A 21556-nucleotide genomic window follows, 5' to 3' on the forward strand; every position below is an offset into this window, starting at 1 on the left:
AAACCAAATATGATTAAAAATGGGCAGAGGACATGAGTAGGCGTTTTTCCAAAGAAGACATACAGATGGACAACAGACACATGAAAACATGCTCAACATCACTAATCACCAGAGAAATGCAAATCAAAACCACAATGAAATACCATCTCACACCTGTCAGAATGGCTAAAATTAGCAACACAGGAAATAACAGATGTTGGCGAAGATGTGGAGAAAAGGGAATCCTCATACACTGTTGGTGGGAATGCAAGCTGGTGCAGTCACTGTGGAAAACAGTATGGAGAGTCTTCAAGAAACTTAAAAATTGAAATATCAGGTGATCCAGTAATTTCACTGTTGGGTATTTACCCAAGGAAAATAAAAATACTGATTTGAAAATATATGCAGCCCCATGTTTCCTGCAACATTATTTATAATAGTCCAAGATATGGAAGCACTGCAAGTGTCCATTGTTAGACAAATGGATAAGGGAGCTGTGGTGTGTGTGTGTGTGTGTGTGTGTGTGTGTGTGTGTATAGACATAGAATATGACTCAACCATATGAAATCTTGCCATTTGCAACAACATGGATGGACTTAGAGGGTATTATGCTAAGTGAAATAAATCGGAGAAAGACAAATACCATATGATTTTAGTCATATGTGGAATTTAAGAAACAAAACAAATGAACAAATTAAAAAGACAAAAAAGCGGACTCTTAAATGTAGAGAACAGTTTACCAGAGGAGAGTTGAGGGGAGAGATGGGTGAAATAGTTTAAGGGGATCAAGAATACGCTTCTTGTGATGGTCACTGAGTAATATATGTAATTGTTGAATCATTGTATTGTGCACCTGAAAATAATGTAACACAGTATGTCAATTACACCTGAATTTTAAGAAAATGAAAAAACACACCACACACTGCCCTTTATTTAGATCCTCTACCAGACAGTTTTCCCTGTATGTGGGTCTTGTCTACATGTCCAAGAGGCATTTCTTAACTTGCTGCTTGTTGCTAATATAAGAGGTATAAAGTGGCATTTCCTTATTTTAGTCTGCATTTCTTTGATTACTGAGGAAATAATAACATCTTTTCATGTGTTTGGCCTTCCAGGGTGCTTGTTCATGTTTTTTTGTTTTTGTTTTTTGTTTGTTTTTTAATTGGGATTGCTGTATTTTTCTTGGTGATTTGAATTTGTGATTTGTGATTTTTATTTTTCTTTTTTTTGTAAATTCCAAATTACAATCCCTGTGGTTTTAGACATTTCAAATATCTTTTCCCATTGTGTTATTTCACTTTTTGCTTGGTTCACCATGTGATTTGCTGAGCCAAAATATAAAAAAAATTTTTTTTAGAGAGGGAGTGGTGGGTAGAGGGGTAGAAGGAGAGGGAGAGAGAGAAACTTAAGCATGCTCCATGTGTAGCATGGAGCCCAGTGCAGAGCTCTATCTCCCAACCCTGAGATCATGACCTGAGCCGAAATCAAGAGTTGGACGCTTAATCAACTGAACCACCCAGGGGCCCCAAAATGTTTAGTCTTTGATATGATCATATTCATTTTATCTTTACATATGTTTTATGTAGTTTTGATTATATGCTTAAGAAATTCTTACCTGATTCATAAAGATATCCTCATTTTCTTCTCTTTATAGTTTTACCTCTCATTGGGTCTTACTTAATCCATCTTGAGGCCACCTTTGTATATGGCTTTAGGTAGAAGTCAATTGTCAATATCACTTACATAGGAATCACATCCTTTCCTGTGTTCTTTATCATGTGTTAGGTTTCTAATACATGCATGGATCTGTTTCTGACCTCTCTCATTTGCATTTTGGTTTGTTTATTCTTATGTCAGTCAGTCACTGGTTTTATTACCGTGATTTGGCAGAGGATTATTTTCACAATTTAATATTACATAATTTAATGTTCAAATTTCACTAAATTTTTTTTTAAAGATTTTATTTATTTATTTGAGACAGAGAGAATGAGAGAGAGGGAGAGCACATGAGAGGGGGGAGGGTCAGAGGCAGAAGCAGGCTCCCTGCCGAGCAGGGAGCCCGATGCGGGACTCGATCCAGGGACTCCAGGATCATGACCTGAGCCGAAGGCAGTCGCTTAACCAACTGAGCCACCCAGGCGCCCCAAGTTTCACTAAATTTTAACAGTTTCATTGTTAACTCTTTCTTAAAGACATTTATATTATGTTTAACATATTAACTAGTAACCATGATCCATGAAACATTTCTATTGGAAATTCTGGATCAGTTTCTTTAAATATAATTGTATTAGAATTCCAAATCCATTTCTTTAAATATATATATTAATTTTAATTGTTTCATGGGTCTCTTCCCCATTTATTTGAAGTGCTAATTTTGCTTTTTAGCAAAATCAACTAAAATGTCTTGGAATGACAATAGAATAACTTTCTTTTATATAATTTCAGAAAGAAAAATAAAGCTGAAAAGTAATCCATATTTTCTTGAATCCTGTCTTTGCATGCAGCACTTCTCTACCTAGAACATCTTGCTCAATCCAAATTGCGATTTTTAGAATCTTACATGTACTTTGTAGGAGGAAGTTAAGTAACAAAATGAAACTTTATACCCTTCATTCATTTATAGAAAATTTTAATTCTTATAGGTTCTATTTTCTTTTTAAGGAAAAAGCCTAGATATTTGAAATAAAATACTTTATACATTTAATTTTAACCTCCAAATGCTAAGCCTACTAGTAAATATCTGAGCTAGGAGATTTCCATTGTACAGCCTCTACTTTTGTTCCCCAGCTCCAGTTGAGAGGTTAACTGTAAAATGGATAAGGAGATGAGCAGAATGAGAATAACGCTGGGTATGCTTGATCCTCTGGTCCTGAAAGAATAGTCAGTGCTTTTTTAAGATTGTTTCTCCAAAACGATGCGAGTTAGGCTTTACTATGGTATGTTCAAAAAAAAAAATCCGCAAACCTAAGAACAGTGATCTCGCCACAGTCCATCGTCGGGGTCAGTGCCAATTTGTTTAAGGTAGTATTTTATATGTTTTATTACATGGCATTCCTTCTGAGAGGAGGATGAGATTATTATAAGAAAAATATGGTAAACTGAGTTGCACTCTGCAAAATTATTCACCTAGAATAAAGGGCAATGTATTTAAAACATTATTGTCAATATTTTGGATGGATTTATAAAATGTATTAAATAGCTAACTTAAGAATAGCATTTCTCTTACTCTTCCCCAAAGACATTTTTTTTAAAATAGGCTACATGTGATCAACAGTGAAATGATGTAATTAGGACATGACTATTTGTGGCAATCATTCTTATGTGTTGGTATTAGAAGGATAGAGAAATATAGTTTTCTTATTCTTTTCTTCTCTCCTTCTATCCCTTCACGCCTCAACTCCCTTCTCTTGACCCCTTTAGTGAGAGTGTACCCCCTCAGTCATGAGAATGTAAGTACATTTTTATATTTCATTTATAGAATATCTAATACAAAAAAATTAGAAGGGAAACAATAATATTCTGGTTAGCAAAAGGTTATATCCAATAATAAGTAATTTTTTTGTCCAAAAGATTCATATCAGTACCACCTTTTATATTTTATTTTATTTTATTTTCTTAAAGATTTTATTTATTTATTTGACAGAGAGAGAGATAGCGAGAGCAGGAACACAAGCAGAGGGAGCGCGGGAGAGGGAGAAGCAGGCTCCCCACTGAGCAGAGAGCCCAGTGTGGGGCTCGATCCCAGGACTGGACTCTGGGATCATGACCTGAGCATGGCAGACGCTTAACGACTGAGCCACCCAGGCGCCCCCACCCTTTATATTTTAAAGTATGTTTCTTTACGGATTTTATAAATTTCATAAGTGTTTTCATTCATATTACCTCTGTTAAATGAATAAAGAGTGTTTAAAATAATTTGGATAGAGGAATTTATGGGAAAGTTAATAAGTGTCAGGACGATTTCTTGCCTCTATCCACCTAACTATCTGTGTACCCATCCATAATACATTTATTATTCATGTTTGGTATGTCGGGTATGTGACAAACACTAAAAAGTTGAATGTAAAAAATATATCTATTTTTAAAAATCTATATGATAGTTTTATTTTTAAAATCTATAAGATCATTCTATTTTTTAAAAAAATACGTATGTCACTGACCTCAAGCTAGGTTCGATGTATAGAAATGGTGGAGCTGCCTGTTCCTTAGAGATACCCTCCCTAAATCCTAAGATGTTTTTACTATACCTGTGGTAGGTTGAGAAATAGCCTCAGATGGGATCATGGTTATTGGCTGTTGACTGCAGGCTCACTCCTGGTGGAGAAGCTTCATGTGGATCCCTAGTGCATGTTTCTCTAGGTGATGAGAATGAGTCCTGTGGATTTGGGGTGGGTGGATGATAGTCAATGGCCGAAACACAGACATTGGGTAAATGAACATACATTTTTACACAGAGTGCAAAAAGCTGTCAGAACATTATAAATTTTTATTTCCTTTATTACTGATGAGCTTTGCAGCCTTTCCTATATTTGTGGTCATTCATTTGCCTTGTTCTGTGAAATGCCTATTTGTCTTTTGTCCTTTTTTTTTTTTTTTAATTGGGTGGTTTACTTTTCTCAGTGATTTGTAGCCATTCTTTATATATTTTAGATCAAATGCTTTTTTGTTCATTATAGTTATTGCAGAAATTTCATTCCCAATTTGTGCTTGTGTTTACTTTCTGTTGATTTTTCATGTACAGAAGTTGTTAATTTTGATAAGGTTCATCTTATTGTGTAGTTTTTTTTTTTAAGACATTCTTCCTTTCCCTGAGGTTATAAAGATATTTTCCAACATTTTCTTATAAATATTTTAAAAGTTTTGCTTTTCAAATTACTGTCTTAATTGCTTTAGTGGCAAGGGCAAGGCGAGTATAAGCTACTGATAGCAGAGCTAGGTGGCTGGAACAAAAGAGATTCGGGTGAGGTGGGGAATGTCTTGATAAATATTTATTTGAATCTGTGATCATGTTACCACCATGGAGATATGTTTAAATTGTTTTAAGATTAAGTAAGATCATGAACTATCCATGAGAGGTTCCCAGGCAGTAAAAAAAAAATCTGAGGAGGCCATTTCAGGCAGAGGAAAGACCATGGGGAGAAAGCATGAAGGGTTTGAAACTCCATGGCATGTTCAGGGAACAGCAGTTAGGTGGTGTTCTATGAGCATAGAATGAGGGGAGGGATATTGCAGAAGACATAGCTGCAAAATTGGATACACAGCAGATTTTGAGAAACATTTTATGTCTTGCAAAGGGTTTTGACTCTATTCCACTGCACTTGTCACTTTAAGGGAAGTTGTACCGATGTGTTAGGAATTTTAGAAAAATAAATATAGCCACACTGTGGAGGGTTGGTTATCTCACAGTGCCTTGCATATAGTGGACACTTGCCATTGCTTAGAATCTAATAGAATATTTTCCCTATAATTAGCTGCACAGTCGGCAGTGCATTCTTTTGATTATTAGTGGTGAACTTTCAATCTTTTGAAAGGGTTTGATATTTAGTAATAGGCAGTTATTTGGAGGAAGTTTAGAAACTAAGGCAAATGAGCAAGGTGGGTGATTCCATTTTTGGTAAAACACGATAAATGATGACACTGATTTTTAGATACAGCTTATAAAATGCTCTGAAAGCAACTTTAAAGAGGAATTTTAAAAAGTATTTTGAACCATGTTAGCTTCGTTGTGTGGTGGGCAGAGAACAATTTATCTGAATGTATGAACTCTGAAAAGTATAGGGCTTCACAATGGAAAGCCTTATCACTGTATAATCAGTCTGTGAAGAAGCCAGCACGCACTTTCCCATTCTTACTGTCATGGATATCATTATTTTTTTTCATTTTTGTGACTTTACTGATACAGTTCAGCATCATCTTTTGCGTTGGTCATTTCCTTTTCGCCACTATCAGATCACAGAGTATCTTCCTGCCCATGCAGGAGTGATTTGTTACTGACGATGGTAAGCTGACTTCCTCTCTTGGATGTTCCTCGTCCTCAGGATTGTTGTTGATGCTTTGATTCCCTGTGGAAGATTCTGGCTTCCAGCTTTTTGTTCTGTCATCATCTGCTTACCAACCAACTCTGTTAGCAGTGATTTTGATCCCTTCTGCCCCTGCCTTCACATTCATAGTTCTTACTTTCTGAACTTGTATCAGTTTTCCCTGACTACTTTAAAAAAATACGTTTTGGGTTACCCAGCTCCTCTCACCAAAAATGTCATATGGTAATGGTTTACTTTTTCAAGTAATAAAATTGAACTTAAACAAACTGTAAAGAACAAAGTTGTCTCCTAAGACTTCTTGTTTTAAAATAAACAGAGAAGGAATTTAGAGAAAAATTTCCCCCTTTTTGGCCTATTTTAAATCACCTTAACTTACCTTTGGTTTGAGCTGCCTCTAGTTCATTCATCTTCTAAACTTTTATTGATCACTTTTTACTCATTTATCAATCATTTGTTGCCTGTCTCTTATTTGCCAGGTATTAACTATTGGGGGAGAAAGTTGAATACAACACGATCTTTGCCTTCCATAATCTTATATTATTTGTCCAGTGTTGGAAAAAAACAAATAACAGTTACATAACATTGTGAGAAATGCTATGATAAAGATAGGCACAGGATTGTATGGGGACAAAGAAGGGAGCATCTCTATCAAACTGGAAAATTGGGGAATGCTTTCTAGAAGAGGGACAGTTGACCTGAGATTTAAAGGATGATAAGTAATTAAGTAAATGCAGATAAGCTGGAGGGGGAAGGCCCCCACCCCCTCCCACCCCGCACACACACCCCCCCAGGAAAGGGTTCAGAGTGTGCTGAGGCACAGACGTGTGAAGGCGCAGTAGGGAGACCTGTACCAGACAAGGTATGGGCAGAGAAAAGTTGGAAAGGTTTTAGATCTGTTTTCTTTTGTAATACATGCATTTAGTGCTACAAATTTCCCTCTCGCAACAGCTTTCACTGTATTTCATACATTTTGATGAGTCGTATTTTCATTTTGTTCAAAGTGTTTGTAAATTTTTCTTGACACTTCTTCCATGTGTTATTTAAAGGTGTATTATTTAATTTCAAGTATTTGGGGCTTTCCAGCTATCTTTTGTTACTGATTTCTTGTTTAATTCCATTGTGATCTGAGGGCATACTTTGTATGATTTCTCTGCTTTTTAATTTGTTAAGGTGTATTTATGGCCCGGTGTGTGATCTGTCTTGCACTTTGTACCATGTGAGTTTGAGAAGAATATGTATTCTCTTGTCAGATGGAACGTTCTACAAATATCAACTGTAGAGCCAGTTGATTGATAGTACTGTTCAGTAAACTATCTGTATTGATTTCCTGCACACTTGGTTGTCCTTTATTATAGGAGAGCTGTTGAAGTCTCAACTCTCTAACAGTGGATTTGTCTCTTTCTCCCTTTGGTTCTACCAATTTCTGCTTCATGTGGGTTGACACTCTCAGGCTCATGTATGTTAAGGATTGTAATGTCTTCTTGGAGAGTTGACCCTTTTGTCAGTATGTAATACACCTCTTTATCCCTGATATTTCTCGTATCCTTGCCAACACTTTTTATTTCTTATGTTTTTGGTTTTAGCCATTCTGACAGGTATTGGTGAGGATGTAGAGAAAAGGGAATCCTCGTACACTGTTGGTGGGAGTGGAAGCTCATGCAGCCACTGTGGAAAACAGTATGGAGAGTCCTCACAAAACTTAAAAACTGAATTACCCATATGATCTAGTAATTTCACTACTGGGTATTTACCCAAAGACAAAACACTAATTTGAAAAGATATATGCACCTCTATGTTTATAGCAGCATTATTTACAATAGCCAAGATACGGAAGCAGCCCAGGTGTCCATCCATAGATGAATGGATAAAGGATGCATGTTTTATATATATACACAGTGGAATATTACTCAGCCATCAAAACAAATGAAATCTTGACATTTGCAACAACATGGTTGGAGCTAGAGGATATAATGCTAAGTGAAATAAGTCAGAGAAAGACAAATACCATATGATTTCACATATGTGTGGAATTTAAGAAACAAAACAAAGAAAAACAAAAACAAAAAATCCCCAGACTCTTAACTATAGAGAACAAACTGATGCTTACCAGAGGGGAAGTGGGTGGGGGATGGGCTAAACAGGTGATGGGGATCAAGAGTACACTAATCTTGATGAGCAGTGAGCAACGTATAGAATTGTTGAATCACTGTATTGTATACTTGACACTAATGCAACACTGTATGTTAATTATACTTGCATCAAAAAAATAATAAAATTTATTTTACCTTTATTCCTTCTCTGACGTTCCTCCTTTTCTTATATAAATACAGTTTTCTAACCCGGATCATTTTTAGTAAAGACCACAGATTTAGGGAGTGAGAAAAGTAGATGGATTGAAAATTAGGATCTCAGAGTGCGATTTCACAATTTCAAATTTCAGAAATAGAGAAATTCCTATTGAGGGTAGGGGAGGGTATGGCCCTGAAAGTTTTGAGCTTGCTAATGTGCATCTCACTCCTGAGGTCAGTCTCCCCTGCACTGTGCCATCCACTGAGGATACCGATAAATGATCACCGAGCTGAATGACTTGTACTAGAAGTTAGTAGAGGTGTGGGGAATGCAAAAATGTGTCAGTATTAGGTAATCATAAACTATAGAAGCATTGCGCTACAAATATTCTTTTGCAGATCTTATACAAAATTTGAAACACAATTTGCATAAAAATATACTTTTAGAGAATGCTGGGGATTTCAGGTCAGCCTACAGAAGTTTGTTTATTCCATAATATAATTTAACTATACTATATTAATCATATCAAGTAATCTATCTGCTATTTAACTATTAAATTTGCCTTTGGGGCTCCCAAAACAGCAGTAGAAGCTGCTAGAAAGAGGGGTTCAGAAAGGTGTTAGGGAGATGTCAACAGTGGCTACTTGTACTTGGAAATCATATGTAAGTGAAATGTTCTTAAATGGAAGCGAGTTGCTTTTGACTGTGGAATATGCTTTTGTCTCTGAAGAGAGAAAATTAAGCACACCGAAAAGATGCTTTGAGAAGTTGTCTAGTTCAGTGTATGTGTGGATGATGAGTGTACAGATGGGCTGGGAAGGATGAGGGGATATTGGGAATAGGTCTTAAGTAATTGTATTTTGCCATATAAATGAGGTGGCTGATCTTGTAATGTAGATGAAGCTAAAATCTGATAATGACTGTTCTGGTAAGACAAAAAACTTAATGCTTTAGCGGGCGGAAAAATTCTAATTCAGGACTGTATCTATAGGTCTTTTGCCTTTTTTTTTTTTTTAAGATTTTATTTGCTTGAGAGAGAGAGTGGGAAAGAGATCACAAGCAGGGGGGAGGGGTGGAGGGAGAGGCAGACTCCCCGCTGAGCAGGGAGCCCGATGCGGGACAGGATCCCAGGACCCTGAGATCATGACCTGAGCAGAAGACAGACGCTTAACCGACTGAGCCACCCAGGCGCCCTAGGTCTTTTTCAAAGTATGTATATGTTAGATTGTTGGGTGATAAACCCAGTGTGTTGGGAGCCTCTCCAAGATTTGCCCTTCACTCTTCAAAAGTGTAAGAAGTTCTGCTTTTGCTCTTCACAATGAAGAAGGTTTAAGAACAAAATAAAAACCTGAGAAATTACTTGTAGTTCTTTGAAGAAATTTTAAGATTTCCCTTAGCCATGTGAGCTATTTATTTTTTCTCTTGTGGAATTAAGGGATTTTTTTTTTTTTTTTTTTTTAGGAAAGCTATTTTAAGCTTTTGGCTGAGCTACTCAAAGGCAGCTAGTTACTTGACAAATATATTTTTAAAACTTAGGCTATTTACTTGTTTTATACCCTTCTGTAATTTAAATAATGGCAGACTCTTTAAAGAATTTTGGGTGGAGAAGGTTAAAGTATCTGGGATTTTCAAGCATTAGCACAAGAGATTAGAATAAGAAATACTGTCTTGGGCTCATTGCAGTAATTATCTCATTCCTATTTAAATAACCCCCTGTTGGCACTATGGCAGTACAAATACTTTTCTCTTGTGAAACAAAGTAGGGTTTGTATTAGAAAACTAGTTCTTATAGAGAATAATCTTTATAAATATTTTGAAAACCTCTAATAACACTATCCCCAAAATAATCATTCTGTGGTTTGTCATTATTATTATTATATTTTGCATATCTCTTTTATATTGCTTTATAAGTCTCATATTGAGCATCTAACAAAGAAATAAATATTTTGCTTATCTTTTATCATTGGGTGAGCCTCTAAAACATAGTACTGTAAAGTCTTAAACTGTTTCTTTACTTGCTTAAATAACTAAAAATGTAAATGAAAAGGATTAAATGTTTCATGGTTAGGCTCAAAAGAAGAAAAAAGAATTATTGAATGTAACTAATGTGCTCGGCACTTAATAGAAATGAAGTTCTTTTATGTATGCATTACAGAAAGGCTGTGAGGAAAGATTTTACAGCTGAGAGAAACCCAAGATTCAAGGGGGTTCACCTGAAGTTACCTGTCTCATGCGGATATGTTTGTACAGGTTTGCCTGAAAAGTGCTTATTCTTTTTAGTCTCTCACTGCTGAAGAGTATTTTAAACATGGTAGTTCTTGGTCTGAACACTACTTTAAATATAAATATTGGAGTGGAGACAAAGTAATGATCCAGCAATCTGATATGCTTAAGTGTTTCTTGTTAAGTAAGGAGAAAAGGAGGAATCTGAATTTTTTCCATCACTGAGATTATCTGGGTAAGTGAGAAGTACCGGTAAACCCACTTAGCTGATTGATATATATCCTTTTGTATCAGATAAATATTAAATAACGATGGTACCATAGTTTCATTACATATAGTTCATGTTTGTCGTTATGTGATCATGTGTTTTTTTTTTTTAAATGACAGTTGATAAGTTTAGAATCTTAAAAATCAAAAAGGTTTATTTCCCATTCTACCTGCTATTTGGTGCTAAATAAATATGCTAGAGTTACAGTTTCCAAGAATTCTGTAATTTGAAACAGGCACATGAGGGCTGCCTGGCTGGCTCAGTCAGTAGAGCAGGCAACTCTTGATTTCAGGGTTGTGAGTTCGAGCCCCACGTTGGTGTAAAGATGACTTAAAAATAAAATCTTAAAGGGGCACCTGGGTGGCTCAGATGGTTAAGCGTCTGCCTTTGGCTCAGGTCATGATCCCAGGGTCCTGGGATGAGTCCGGACGCCGGCTCCCTGCTCCGCGGGGAGGATCCTGCTTCTCCCTCTGCCTGCCGCTCCCCCCCTGCTTGTGCTCTCTCTGTCAAATAAATAAATAAATAAAGGTTTTATTTATTTATTTGACAGAGAGAGAACAGCAGAGGCAGAGGGAGAAGCAGGTTCCCCACAGAGCAGGGAGCCCAATGTGGGGCTGGATCCCAGGACCCTGGGCTCATGACCTGAGCCGGAGGCAGATGCTTAACCAACTGAGCCACCCAGATGTCCCTAAATAAAATCTTTAAAAAATCTTAAAAAAAAAATGGCACGTGAATATGAGTAAGTGGGAGGGACACTTGACCAGGAGGTAGGAGGTCTGGATTTTCATCTAGTTCTTTATCACTGTGAGATTTTGAGCCAGTTGCTCTTGTCTCGAGGCCTTATATAAAGGTAGAGTTAATCTTCTCTTCCACCCACTTGCTTAAGGTAGAATGAAGAGTGAAGGAGGAGTCTGAAAGGGCTTTGAAACTCTAATATGGAGCAATAGTTGACTTTTTAAAAAAATGACATAGACCCCTGGAAAGCTGGGATCTCTTATAAATTTTTTTGAGGTGTTAGAGGAACGGGAATCTCCTGAATCCTCTCCAGGACTGTCTAGATTATGAACTCTAGTTGTGGGCTAAGGGAAAAGAGCAGAGATAAGCATAATCTAAAATGTTAGCTAATTATCAAAAGTTTTATAATTTACTTCAAATTTTATTTTTGTTCTGGGGCTCTCTGGGACTATAAATAGTATATAGGTGATTTGAATATACTTGTTAAAATCCTTATAGTTGGAAGACTTACGTGTTTTCTGAGGATGAAATATGTTGTCATTTTGTGGTTTAGAGGCTCTTTTTGGCCTTTGCCTGTGTGTCTAAGTACTCTTCCCTGGGATTGGGCCCCTTAGATACTGGTCACTCGGCCCAGAAGGAACCACTGGCAGGGCTCTAGGCCATGTCTTTCTACTCCTCACCTGAGGTGAGTCACCTCATGGCCTCCTGTGGCATTCGGCTAGAGCGCATAAGCATGTACCAGTGGCCAAATACGCAATTCACTCAAAATTTTCAAGGGCAAGCATATTTAAGTTACCAGTTCTTCTTAGAGTTTTAAAAATCAGGAGACAGCTGTTTAGTAAGTAAAGCTCTAGCCTTGCAGTAATCTTTTCATTTCTTAAGAAATGACATTACTGGCTTATGTGGTTATGTGGCAAAATTAAAAAGTAATCTTCAGGTTATTCCTGCTTTTCTACAGATTAAAAAGCAAATTGCCTTTTATCCAAATTCTGTATATTCATAATCTCCTCCCAGCTTTCCTGGTTCCTTTAGTAAAATATCCTCTTTTTGTGTCTGAAATTAGCTAATTGCTGGCACAGTGCGTGGTGGTTGAAAAGGGCTGATGATGCTTTCTGAATGCTTAGTGTTATTGATTCTGGTACATTGTCTAACCCAGTGTTTGGTTGGTTGATTTCTTAACTGCAGTTCTAGCCAGGGATACATTTTACATTGTGATTGAGTATGCATGAATTACCTAAAATAAGTTTCATGAAATAATAATCACCCTTACTATATGTATTCCAATATCTTCTATTTCACTTTTTTTTTTTTAATGCTCATCATGATCCACTAAATGAATTAACATGACCTGCCAAAGGGTTTCAAACTATAGTTTGAAAAAGTAGTCTTCAGGTATATGAAAATTTTTACTGTCTTAATGATTTGTAAAATACATTGGGATGTATTTGTTTTAATTTGCATGTTTTCAAACTATAACAAAGGAGGCTCTTCGAACAGGTACCTGAACTGTAATCCTTCATCTAGAAAAAAAATTAAATAATTAAAAATAGAAAACTTCATGTTTGGGGGGTAGGGTTTTTTGTTTTTTTGTTTTGTTTTGTTTTGGTTGTTTGGAGATGAGGGTGAACTTTCTATTCTTCATTCTTTTTACATATGCTCAGCTATTAAGCAACATATTAATAGTGAGATCTTTGGTCCATTTATTTGTTGAATTTCATATGACTAAATTGGAAACATTTGATGCTTGTCCAATTAATGTTTTACATTTAATGTTTTACATTTTATACAAATGGTGCCAAATCTAGTAGGACTATTGGGTGCCATGATTACTGATCTGTCACTTAGGGAGATTTATCACAATTAGCTTTGCCTCTCTACCTTTTCAATTTAAAGAAGTAGAAAAAGAAATGTTTTTTGACTTTTTATAAGCTCTTGACCTGGTCAGGATGATGACATTTTGACTGTGTGCGTATGAACATCTTCCCACAGAATTAGAAGTGTTTATCACCAACCAGCCAAGATGAACATGGTGAAGAGGATCATGGGGCGACCGAGGCAGGAGGAGTGCAGCCCCCAAGACAACGCCTTAGGACTGATGCACCTCCGCCGTCTCTTCACTGAGTTGTGCCATCCTCCCCGGCACATGACTCAGAAGGAACAAGAGGAGAAGCTGTACATGATGCTGCCAGTGTTTAACAGGGTAAGGCCACGTTGCCAAGGCCATGCCTCCTTCCAGGACTGAGTAGCACTGCAGGAATTTTAAGGTTATAGTAAATCACAGATAGGAAAAAATGATAGAATGAGTTTTTAAGAAGCTCGATGTTTTCATTCCTTCCTTTCAATTTGCTGTAAAGCCATGTGACTTTACCTGAGAATTCAGAGTGAATTCCAGTTAGTTCTAACAGATAAAAGGAAGACTGAGCATTCTGTAAAATGTTCCTATAATGGTTGAGTTTTGGAAGAGGGATAGGTTATCAATTACCATTTGTTATTTCCATTATTTTTTTGAAATGATAGTTTATTTCACCATAGAATGTAATTGCCCAAGTATTTTGTACACGTTACAGAACCATCTCAGTTTGCTTTGTTGTTTGGCAGGTTTTCTGTAAGAGATTTTGAAAGAGGATAGTTATAGGCCCAAGAGAGTCTAAATAGAGTTAAAACCAATTTTGTCAAGTTGGTTACATGGGTAGCAGTCTTGGGATATTTAAAATAATTTTTATATTTTTATCAAATGTGTACAAATACATAGTTTAAAAAGTCAGGTAGTTCCATAGGGCTTTTAGATGCCCCACTACTCTTCACTGCCAATTACTGCTCCTACTTTTAGCTTTTTCAGTACTGAAGGGCACCCCTTAAAAGAAAGTTGTCTAAAAGTCTGTGGGGATTGGGGAAGGGAAGTTTTCTTCAAGAATGTGATGTGGGGGTGCCTAGGTGGCTCAGTCAGTTGAACATCCGACTCTTGATTTTGGCTCAGGTCGTGATTTGGGGGGGGGTGGGATCAAGCCCTGCATTGGGCTCCATGCGCAGCAAGGAGTCCACTTGAGATTCTCTCTCCCTCTGTCCTTCCCCCACTCACATGCGCACGCACTTTCTCTATGTAAATAGATAAATCTTAAAAAAAAAAGAATATGATGTGATTCTTGAGGCCTTAAAAGATAAGCATTAGCCCAATTGGAATTAACTGGACCAAATTAACCAAGAAGGTAATTAGAGTAAGAGGTTAAAGCATGAGTCAAGATAAAAGGCAACAGATATTTTAATATGTGCCAAAATCTGTAAGGAGTCCAAGAAGTTGATTTTATATTGAGGAGGAACAAAAAATAAGACTGTCAAGATTGATAGGAGGTACATCATGATGGGTTTGTATATTAGGAATAAATACTTTTTCCTGGAGGCATGCAGAGCCAATGAAGTATTTTAAGCAATAGAATTAGAGAGTAGAGGGACCAAGGTAAGCTGTCTACTAGGTTTCTAATTTGGGAAACTAATTGGGAATGTTTTTCCCAATTGCTGAGAAAGTTTAGATTCAATGATCCAAACTGAATCTACTTAGAAGCTCAGGTAGAAGATTTGGCTGGGTATGTGCTTTGGGGACTCTGGCACAGATGGGGTAGTTGAAATCCTGGAAGGAGATGAGAGATTACTCAGGGCTTATACTGCCAGAAGAGCACTAGGCTAAGGATCAACCATGGAGAATATGAATGTCTAATGAAAGGAGGGGAACCCATGAAGGATACAGAATAGGAGCTGGTCCGTAGCAGTACAAAAAGAATCAGGAGAGGGGTGGTTATAGAGCTCAAAAGATAAATGTAAGAAGAGAGCGAGTACTACATTGTCAACACTACCATGTACCATAGAGAGATCCAGTAAGATGAGGACTGAAAAATGTTCATGAAATTTGCAAGTTTGTAGGTTACTAGAATGGCAGAGCCAGAAAACAGTGAGTTGAGGAGTGAATGGGAGATGAAAAGAGACAGTAGGTATATACTGGGCTTGTAGAAATTTGAAAGAAAAGAGAACAAAAGAGATTGATGGACATGAACTTGGTGATGAGAGGGGTTTTTTTGTGTGTGTGTTTCTAGTGTTTTTGCTTTGATTGTAAAGATGGAGATGCTGGCTAATAAAGAGAAGGGAAAAAGCCAGCAGAAGAGGAAGTTTGGAAATTTTTAAGAGTGAAAATGATTGAGGGAGGAGAGCATGGAGTCAAATTATAGCAGTTGGGGCAGGTGAGCCTTGAGCAGGAGAAAGATACTCCATCCTGGAGAAGAGCACATTTTGTTGGGTGTGAATATGATGTGTAGTTAGGTGGGACGTTGAATAAAATCTTGCTTGATATCCTCAATTTCTTGTAGTCATCAACAGAAGATGTGGTCTGTTAAGAGCCTTGGAGTAAGTTAGGGGACTTAAGGAAATTGTGATGATTTGGAATATTATGAAAGGGAATGAAAGAGAGAGTTGAAAGGGATGGTAAAAGAATTAAAGGGTATTGAGGGTCCAGTGAAGGTTGGAGATGATAAATTTGTGCTGGATCTTATCCATGTGGGTGTGTGATTTTCCTCTTGCAGGCACTCGGCAGCATGTGTGTGGAAGTAGAGGAGGCAGATAGATACATTATTTATTGGGATTGAGGTTTTGCTGGGCTGGTAAGGCAGAGGGGCAGGAGTGGAAGGAGAACAGTAAGAGAGATCAGTTCACATATCACCCATCAGGTAGAAGAGAAGAGCAGGTGCAAACATTAGTACATTTAGAGGATGTTCATTTTTTTAATCTATGATATAAGAGGCTGAGAATGGTGGAGGGAGGAGATGATAGAGTACAAACATGCGGAGAGGTGGGGAAAGGTTTAAAATAGCTGTTTTGAAAGTGAGAGAACTGATTTACGGACAAGCCATTTTTTCCCAAGCCCTGGTGAGGTTAACAGTCATTAATTTTTATTGGAATCAGTTCTAGGAAGTTGTTTCTTTTTTTAATCTTTTTATTTTTGTTTTACCTCAGTGTCACGATGTACTATTGCCTCCTGAATAGTTTGAGGTAATTTCCTTCTCTCAGACTTATGCACATTTACAAAGTGATGATAAAGTTCAGAATAGTTAGGGCAGTTGTTCTCAGCTATTAACATAAATTAATAAGTAATATCCTACATATGTGTCCCATGTATTTCATCAGTTAGGCTTCTACAGCCAATGCAAGTTAGGCTTAGACTGGAAGAATCATCTAAATATTTGGTTGTTTTTTTTTTTGTAAAGTAGATTTGAGATGCTTTAGTGATTCTCTGTTGCTTAGACTGTGACTTAGTTCTCTTTTGTCATAAGTTGCATTATTCTTTCAAGTCAAAAGTTTTTAATTGCCTGAGTAAAAGCACATATATATATGCATTGCCTTATACCTCTAATACAGTGAGTGATTTAAATATCATAAAGGTCAGTAAGCTCTTAACTAATGAAAAGATAGGAACTTATTTCTGTACCACTGTGACCAATTTAAAAAATACATAGTATTCACTGGATTGTCATTAACAAACTAAAATTATCCTTAGATAAGACATCCCATCCATTAAGTTTGAAATATATAGCTGTATTTATTCAGTGTTCAGCCATTTATACGTGAACATTCTCCACTGCTAAGAAAGAGCTTTGATGAGGGGCATCTGGATGGCTCAGTCGGTTAAGTGTCTGACTCTTGATTTTGACTGAGGTCATGATCTCAGGGTTGGGAGATCGAGTCCTGTGTCAGGCTCTGCGCTGGGGCGTGGAGCCTCCTTTTTTTTTTTTTTTTTTTTAAAGATTTTATTATTTGACAGAGAGAGACACAGCGAGAGAGGGAACACAAGCAGGGGGAGTGGGAGAGGGAGAAGCAGGCTCCCCACGGAGCAGGGAACCCGATGTGGGGCTCCATCCCAGGGCCCTGGGACCATGACCCAAGCTGAAGGCAGATGCTTAGACGCTTAATGACTGAGCCACCCAGGCGCCCCAGCGTGGAGCCTCCTAAAGGTTTTCTCTCTCTCTGTCTCTTCCCCCCTTCCTCCCTCACTAAAAAGAAAAAGAAAGAGAAAGAGCTTTGATGAAAGAATAGCTCAGTATGGTTCTAGAGTTCCTACCATGATTGCTAAAAGTGAATCATACTATCAATTTTTGAGACTTTGTTTGATTCATGCTAAATGGCAAATAAACCATATTGCTGTTAGACATGAGCATCTCTCTGCAGAATCGTTTTTAAAGAGTGCTCAGTAGTGTTGTTTCAGTTTGTGATTTTTGCCTTTAAGAGACCCAGGTTGAGAAATGACATGTGTCGAGTCCTTTTGCTGGGCCACGGCTCATGCTGAGGTCCTCAGTGGCCTCCTGTGGTCTTTGTCACAGTCCTGCAAGGAGACTGCTGCTGTCATCTGAGAGATGATGGTGGAGTCTGAGAATAATATTTCTCCAGCATTCTTAAAAGTGATTAACCATTTTAGTCTTAAGAACAAAAGCTTATTGACAAAATACTTGGCTTAAACTATTAAAAATGAATAACATTTTACATTAAAAACTGACTGCCATTGTTAATTACCGTGGTATGTGTGTGTTTTAAAATATAATTTTACTAACTAGATCTTTTTTTAGAAACTCCCCTTGTTTTTGAATTACTTACATTTGAGAAGCACCTAAGTTGAATATGGTGTTTTTTTTTTTATCCCTTACAAGTGACCTTTACTTTCTAAATTGTTGGATATTGGACAGTGTAGCTTAGGTCTCTGCAACATAGGATTTGCTAAATTCACATGTGAAAGAGCTGTGTTTTCTTACCCAGCCATTGGCAAAACTGGATAGTTGCAAGCCCCATGCAGAGTAGATGAGCGTGCATGTTCTCATGAGGCAGGCATATCCCAAAGGAGAGAAAGGGACTGAGCCTTCTCAGTTCCTTTTCTCTTGAGTTGGTGGTCCTTCTTAGAAACAAGGAGGATATACATGTTTTCCTAATCATTTATATTAATTAATAAGAAGACTCATTTACTATAAATAATGCAATTATATCCTCATTGTTAATTTTTTAAATCTGTTATGTATAGCAAATTATTCCAGGACTCCTGATGGTCAGTACCATGTAACTGAATTTTAGATATTACATATGTTTAGGAAACAAAAGACACCATTTTAGAAAACTTTGTAAAAATTCTAACCTCTCTTATCAGTCATATTTAATAAATTTTTATTTGAGTATCTTTACTCAATTGAGCTTTTTTTTTTAAAGATTTTATTTATTTGTCAGAGAGAGAGCGTGTGAGCATGAGCAGGGAGAGCATACAAGCAGGGAGAAGCAGGCTCCCCGCTGAGCAAGGAGCCGGGTGTGGGGACTCATCCCAGGACCCCCGGATCATGACCTGAGTCGAAGGCATATGCTTAACCAACTGAGTCACCCAGGCGTCCCTATATTGAGCTTCTGTGTTGTACATGGCATTAAAAAACACTGTTAATTTGTTCTCCCGGAGTATGCCAAAAACATTTAGTTGAGGAAGTGCCAGAAAATTTTCTGTAATTCAGGTGGATATTAAAAATGACTCTTCTGAAATCAAGTCTAACCATGCTGTTCCCCTCTTAAGGTGTAACTGTGTAAAGTGACAGTGATAGAGTTCATACAAAGTTTAACTGAGACAACATAGTACTGAGTGATTAAGAGCGTGGCTTGGAATGAAACAGACCTAATTTTGAATTCTGTCTCCACCACCTTTTGGCTTAAGTTGTTAAACTTCTCTAAACTTTAATTTCCTTATCTGTAAAATGAGGACACTATATAGGATTTTATGAGATTTAAGTGTTATTAACATGTCAAGTATTTGCATAGTACTAGGCACATTATAAATGCTCCTTCCTTGGTAACTGTTATTTTTCTTGAATTTGGTAGATGGCATATTTGTTCCTCACTCTGTGTTTTGTGTTTTTTTTTAAGATTTTTATTTATTTATTGAGAGAGATAGTGATAGAGAGCATGAGAGGGAGAGAGTCAGAGGGAGAAGCAGACTCCCTGCTGAGCAGGGAGCCCGATGTGGGACTCGATCCCGGGACTCCAGGATCATGACCTGAGCCGAAGGCAGTCGCTTAACCAACCTAGCCACCCAGGCGCCCTGTTTTGTTTTGTTTTTTTAATCTGAGTTATGAATGTCACATAGATGTTGTAGAGTCATTTCTTTCCAGCTGCTTAGCTCTGTCCCTTGGCAAATGGGGAAATGGAGAACCAGAAAAATTTGACCAGTAGTGTCTGAGGGTGAGGAGAATCCAGTTCTCCTTGAACTCGCAGCTTCATGCTCCATCCTCTGTAGCACACATTTAAGCACAGGATTGAAGTGTTGTATATTTTCAAGTAATACCGCTATTTGTGGAAGGTGATTAAATATGTACCTAATATTTATAGATTTAATTGTTGAAGTTAATCACAGAAAAATCTACTCTTTTCTTTGCTACCTTATATATTCAGTATTCTCTAAATGTCAGTTCATGTTTTAGTCCCTGTACCTCTCTAACCTGATCTTGCACACTTCCCATCTCATAAAATACATTCCAGTTGCACCAGCCTTTGGATTCCTCACCTACCCCAGACTCATGTCCACCTGGAGGTCTTAGCACACTCTTCTTGCTGCCCAGTCCCCTCTTTCTCTGGCACTCTGAATTGTATGATTTTGTCTCATCACACAGTGTCACTCCTTCATGCCAGTGTCGTCTCAGGGAGACCTTGGACAGCCTCTTGCCACAATAGGCATTCCCTTCCAGTTACCCTGCTTACTTCCTTTAGAACATATCACTAATGTAATTTCCGTTCTTAATTTGTTTCATGTTTGTCTCCTGTACTAAAATGTGAACTCCACACACGCAGGAATCCTCTTTGTTTCATTTACTTTTGTATTCACAACTCTATTTACCTTTGTATTCATCACTCCAGATACTGCCTGGCATATATAGGAGATCAATAAATATTTATGAGTGAATAAATGAAAAGAATGAATCACTAGACTAAAAGTTGTTTGTGTCAAAGAAGCAATAGTTGTTCATTTCAAATTAGCAAACAGGACATAGCTCTTTTTCCGTTAATAGTATTTGGTCAGTTCAAGGAAGACATCTTTTGAAAAAAAGTTTCTCACGTCAATAAAGCAGTTTAATATCAGGATTTGTGTGAAAAGTTAGGTTTCTTTCTTTCTTTTTTTTTTAAGAGAGCAGGGTGTGGGGGGCGGAGAGGGAGCAGAGGGAGAGAAAGAATGTTATGCAGGCTCCACGTTCAGCGTGGAGCCCGATGCGGGGCTCAGTCTCCCAACCCTGAGATCATGACCTGAGCAGAAATCAGGGGTTGGACGTTTAACTGACTGAGCCACCCAGGCGCCCCAAGTTAGTTGCATTTTTAACAATTATTCACCTACCATGAAGACTGCTTGAATAACCATATGCATATACTAAGAAATTATCTTTTTATTTTATGAAGTTGTCTTCATAACTCTTCAGAATAAAATAGCTCTTAATAATTCTTGGGAGCAAAATATATATTAATATATTCTGAGTAATAGGAATATTTGCCTGTTTTAAATTAGTTTGATGAAAGGTGTCATAATTGCCTTAGGAAAATACACAATTGTTTTATAAACAACAGTTATATACTCACATCTCTGAGTTGGAAGTAGAATGGTTATTCAAGCATGTGTCATTATTAGGCTTCTCAATTTCTAATCTGCCTCCAATTTGTTTGTTAAAGAATATCGGTTTTACAAACAAGTGACCCACTTGAGCTATAAACACACAACATTTATCGATATCTCAGCCAAAAAAACACCAATTTATTGAGGTCTTGAAAAGTAGTTTATTTGTTCTTTGAGATAATGTAAAATTGCTCCTGTGTCAAGTTAATGAACAGCCTTTAGATAACCAAACAAAAGTATAACCTGTAGCATTGATTTGTTTGGTACTTTCAGCTCAATTTGAAGGAGGTTATAAGGACTATAGTATCTGTTGTAAGAATGCAAGAAATATATTTCTGTTACAAGGATATTACATTATAAATT

General features: G+C 37.2%; 1 protein-coding gene across 1 annotated transcript in view; it reads left to right on the forward strand.

Moving 5' to 3' along the window:
• Window positions 1-21556, forward strand: part of WDFY3 (WD repeat and FYVE domain containing 3) — a 233039-nt gene that overhangs the window by 49035 nt on the left and 162448 nt on the right. The window contains exon 2 of the mRNA XM_044912920.1: window positions 13525-13735. Within this exon, the coding sequence (XP_044768855.1) occupies window positions 13556-13735 (180 nt within the window). The 5' untranslated portion in view covers window positions 13525-13555. The remainder of the gene's footprint in view (window positions 1-13524; window positions 13736-21556) is intronic.

This window comes from Neomonachus schauinslandi, chromosome 2, assembly GCF_002201575.2.
Source record: "Neomonachus schauinslandi chromosome 2, ASM220157v2, whole genome shotgun sequence".
NCBI lineage: Eukaryota > Metazoa > Chordata > Mammalia > Carnivora > Phocidae > Neomonachus > Neomonachus schauinslandi.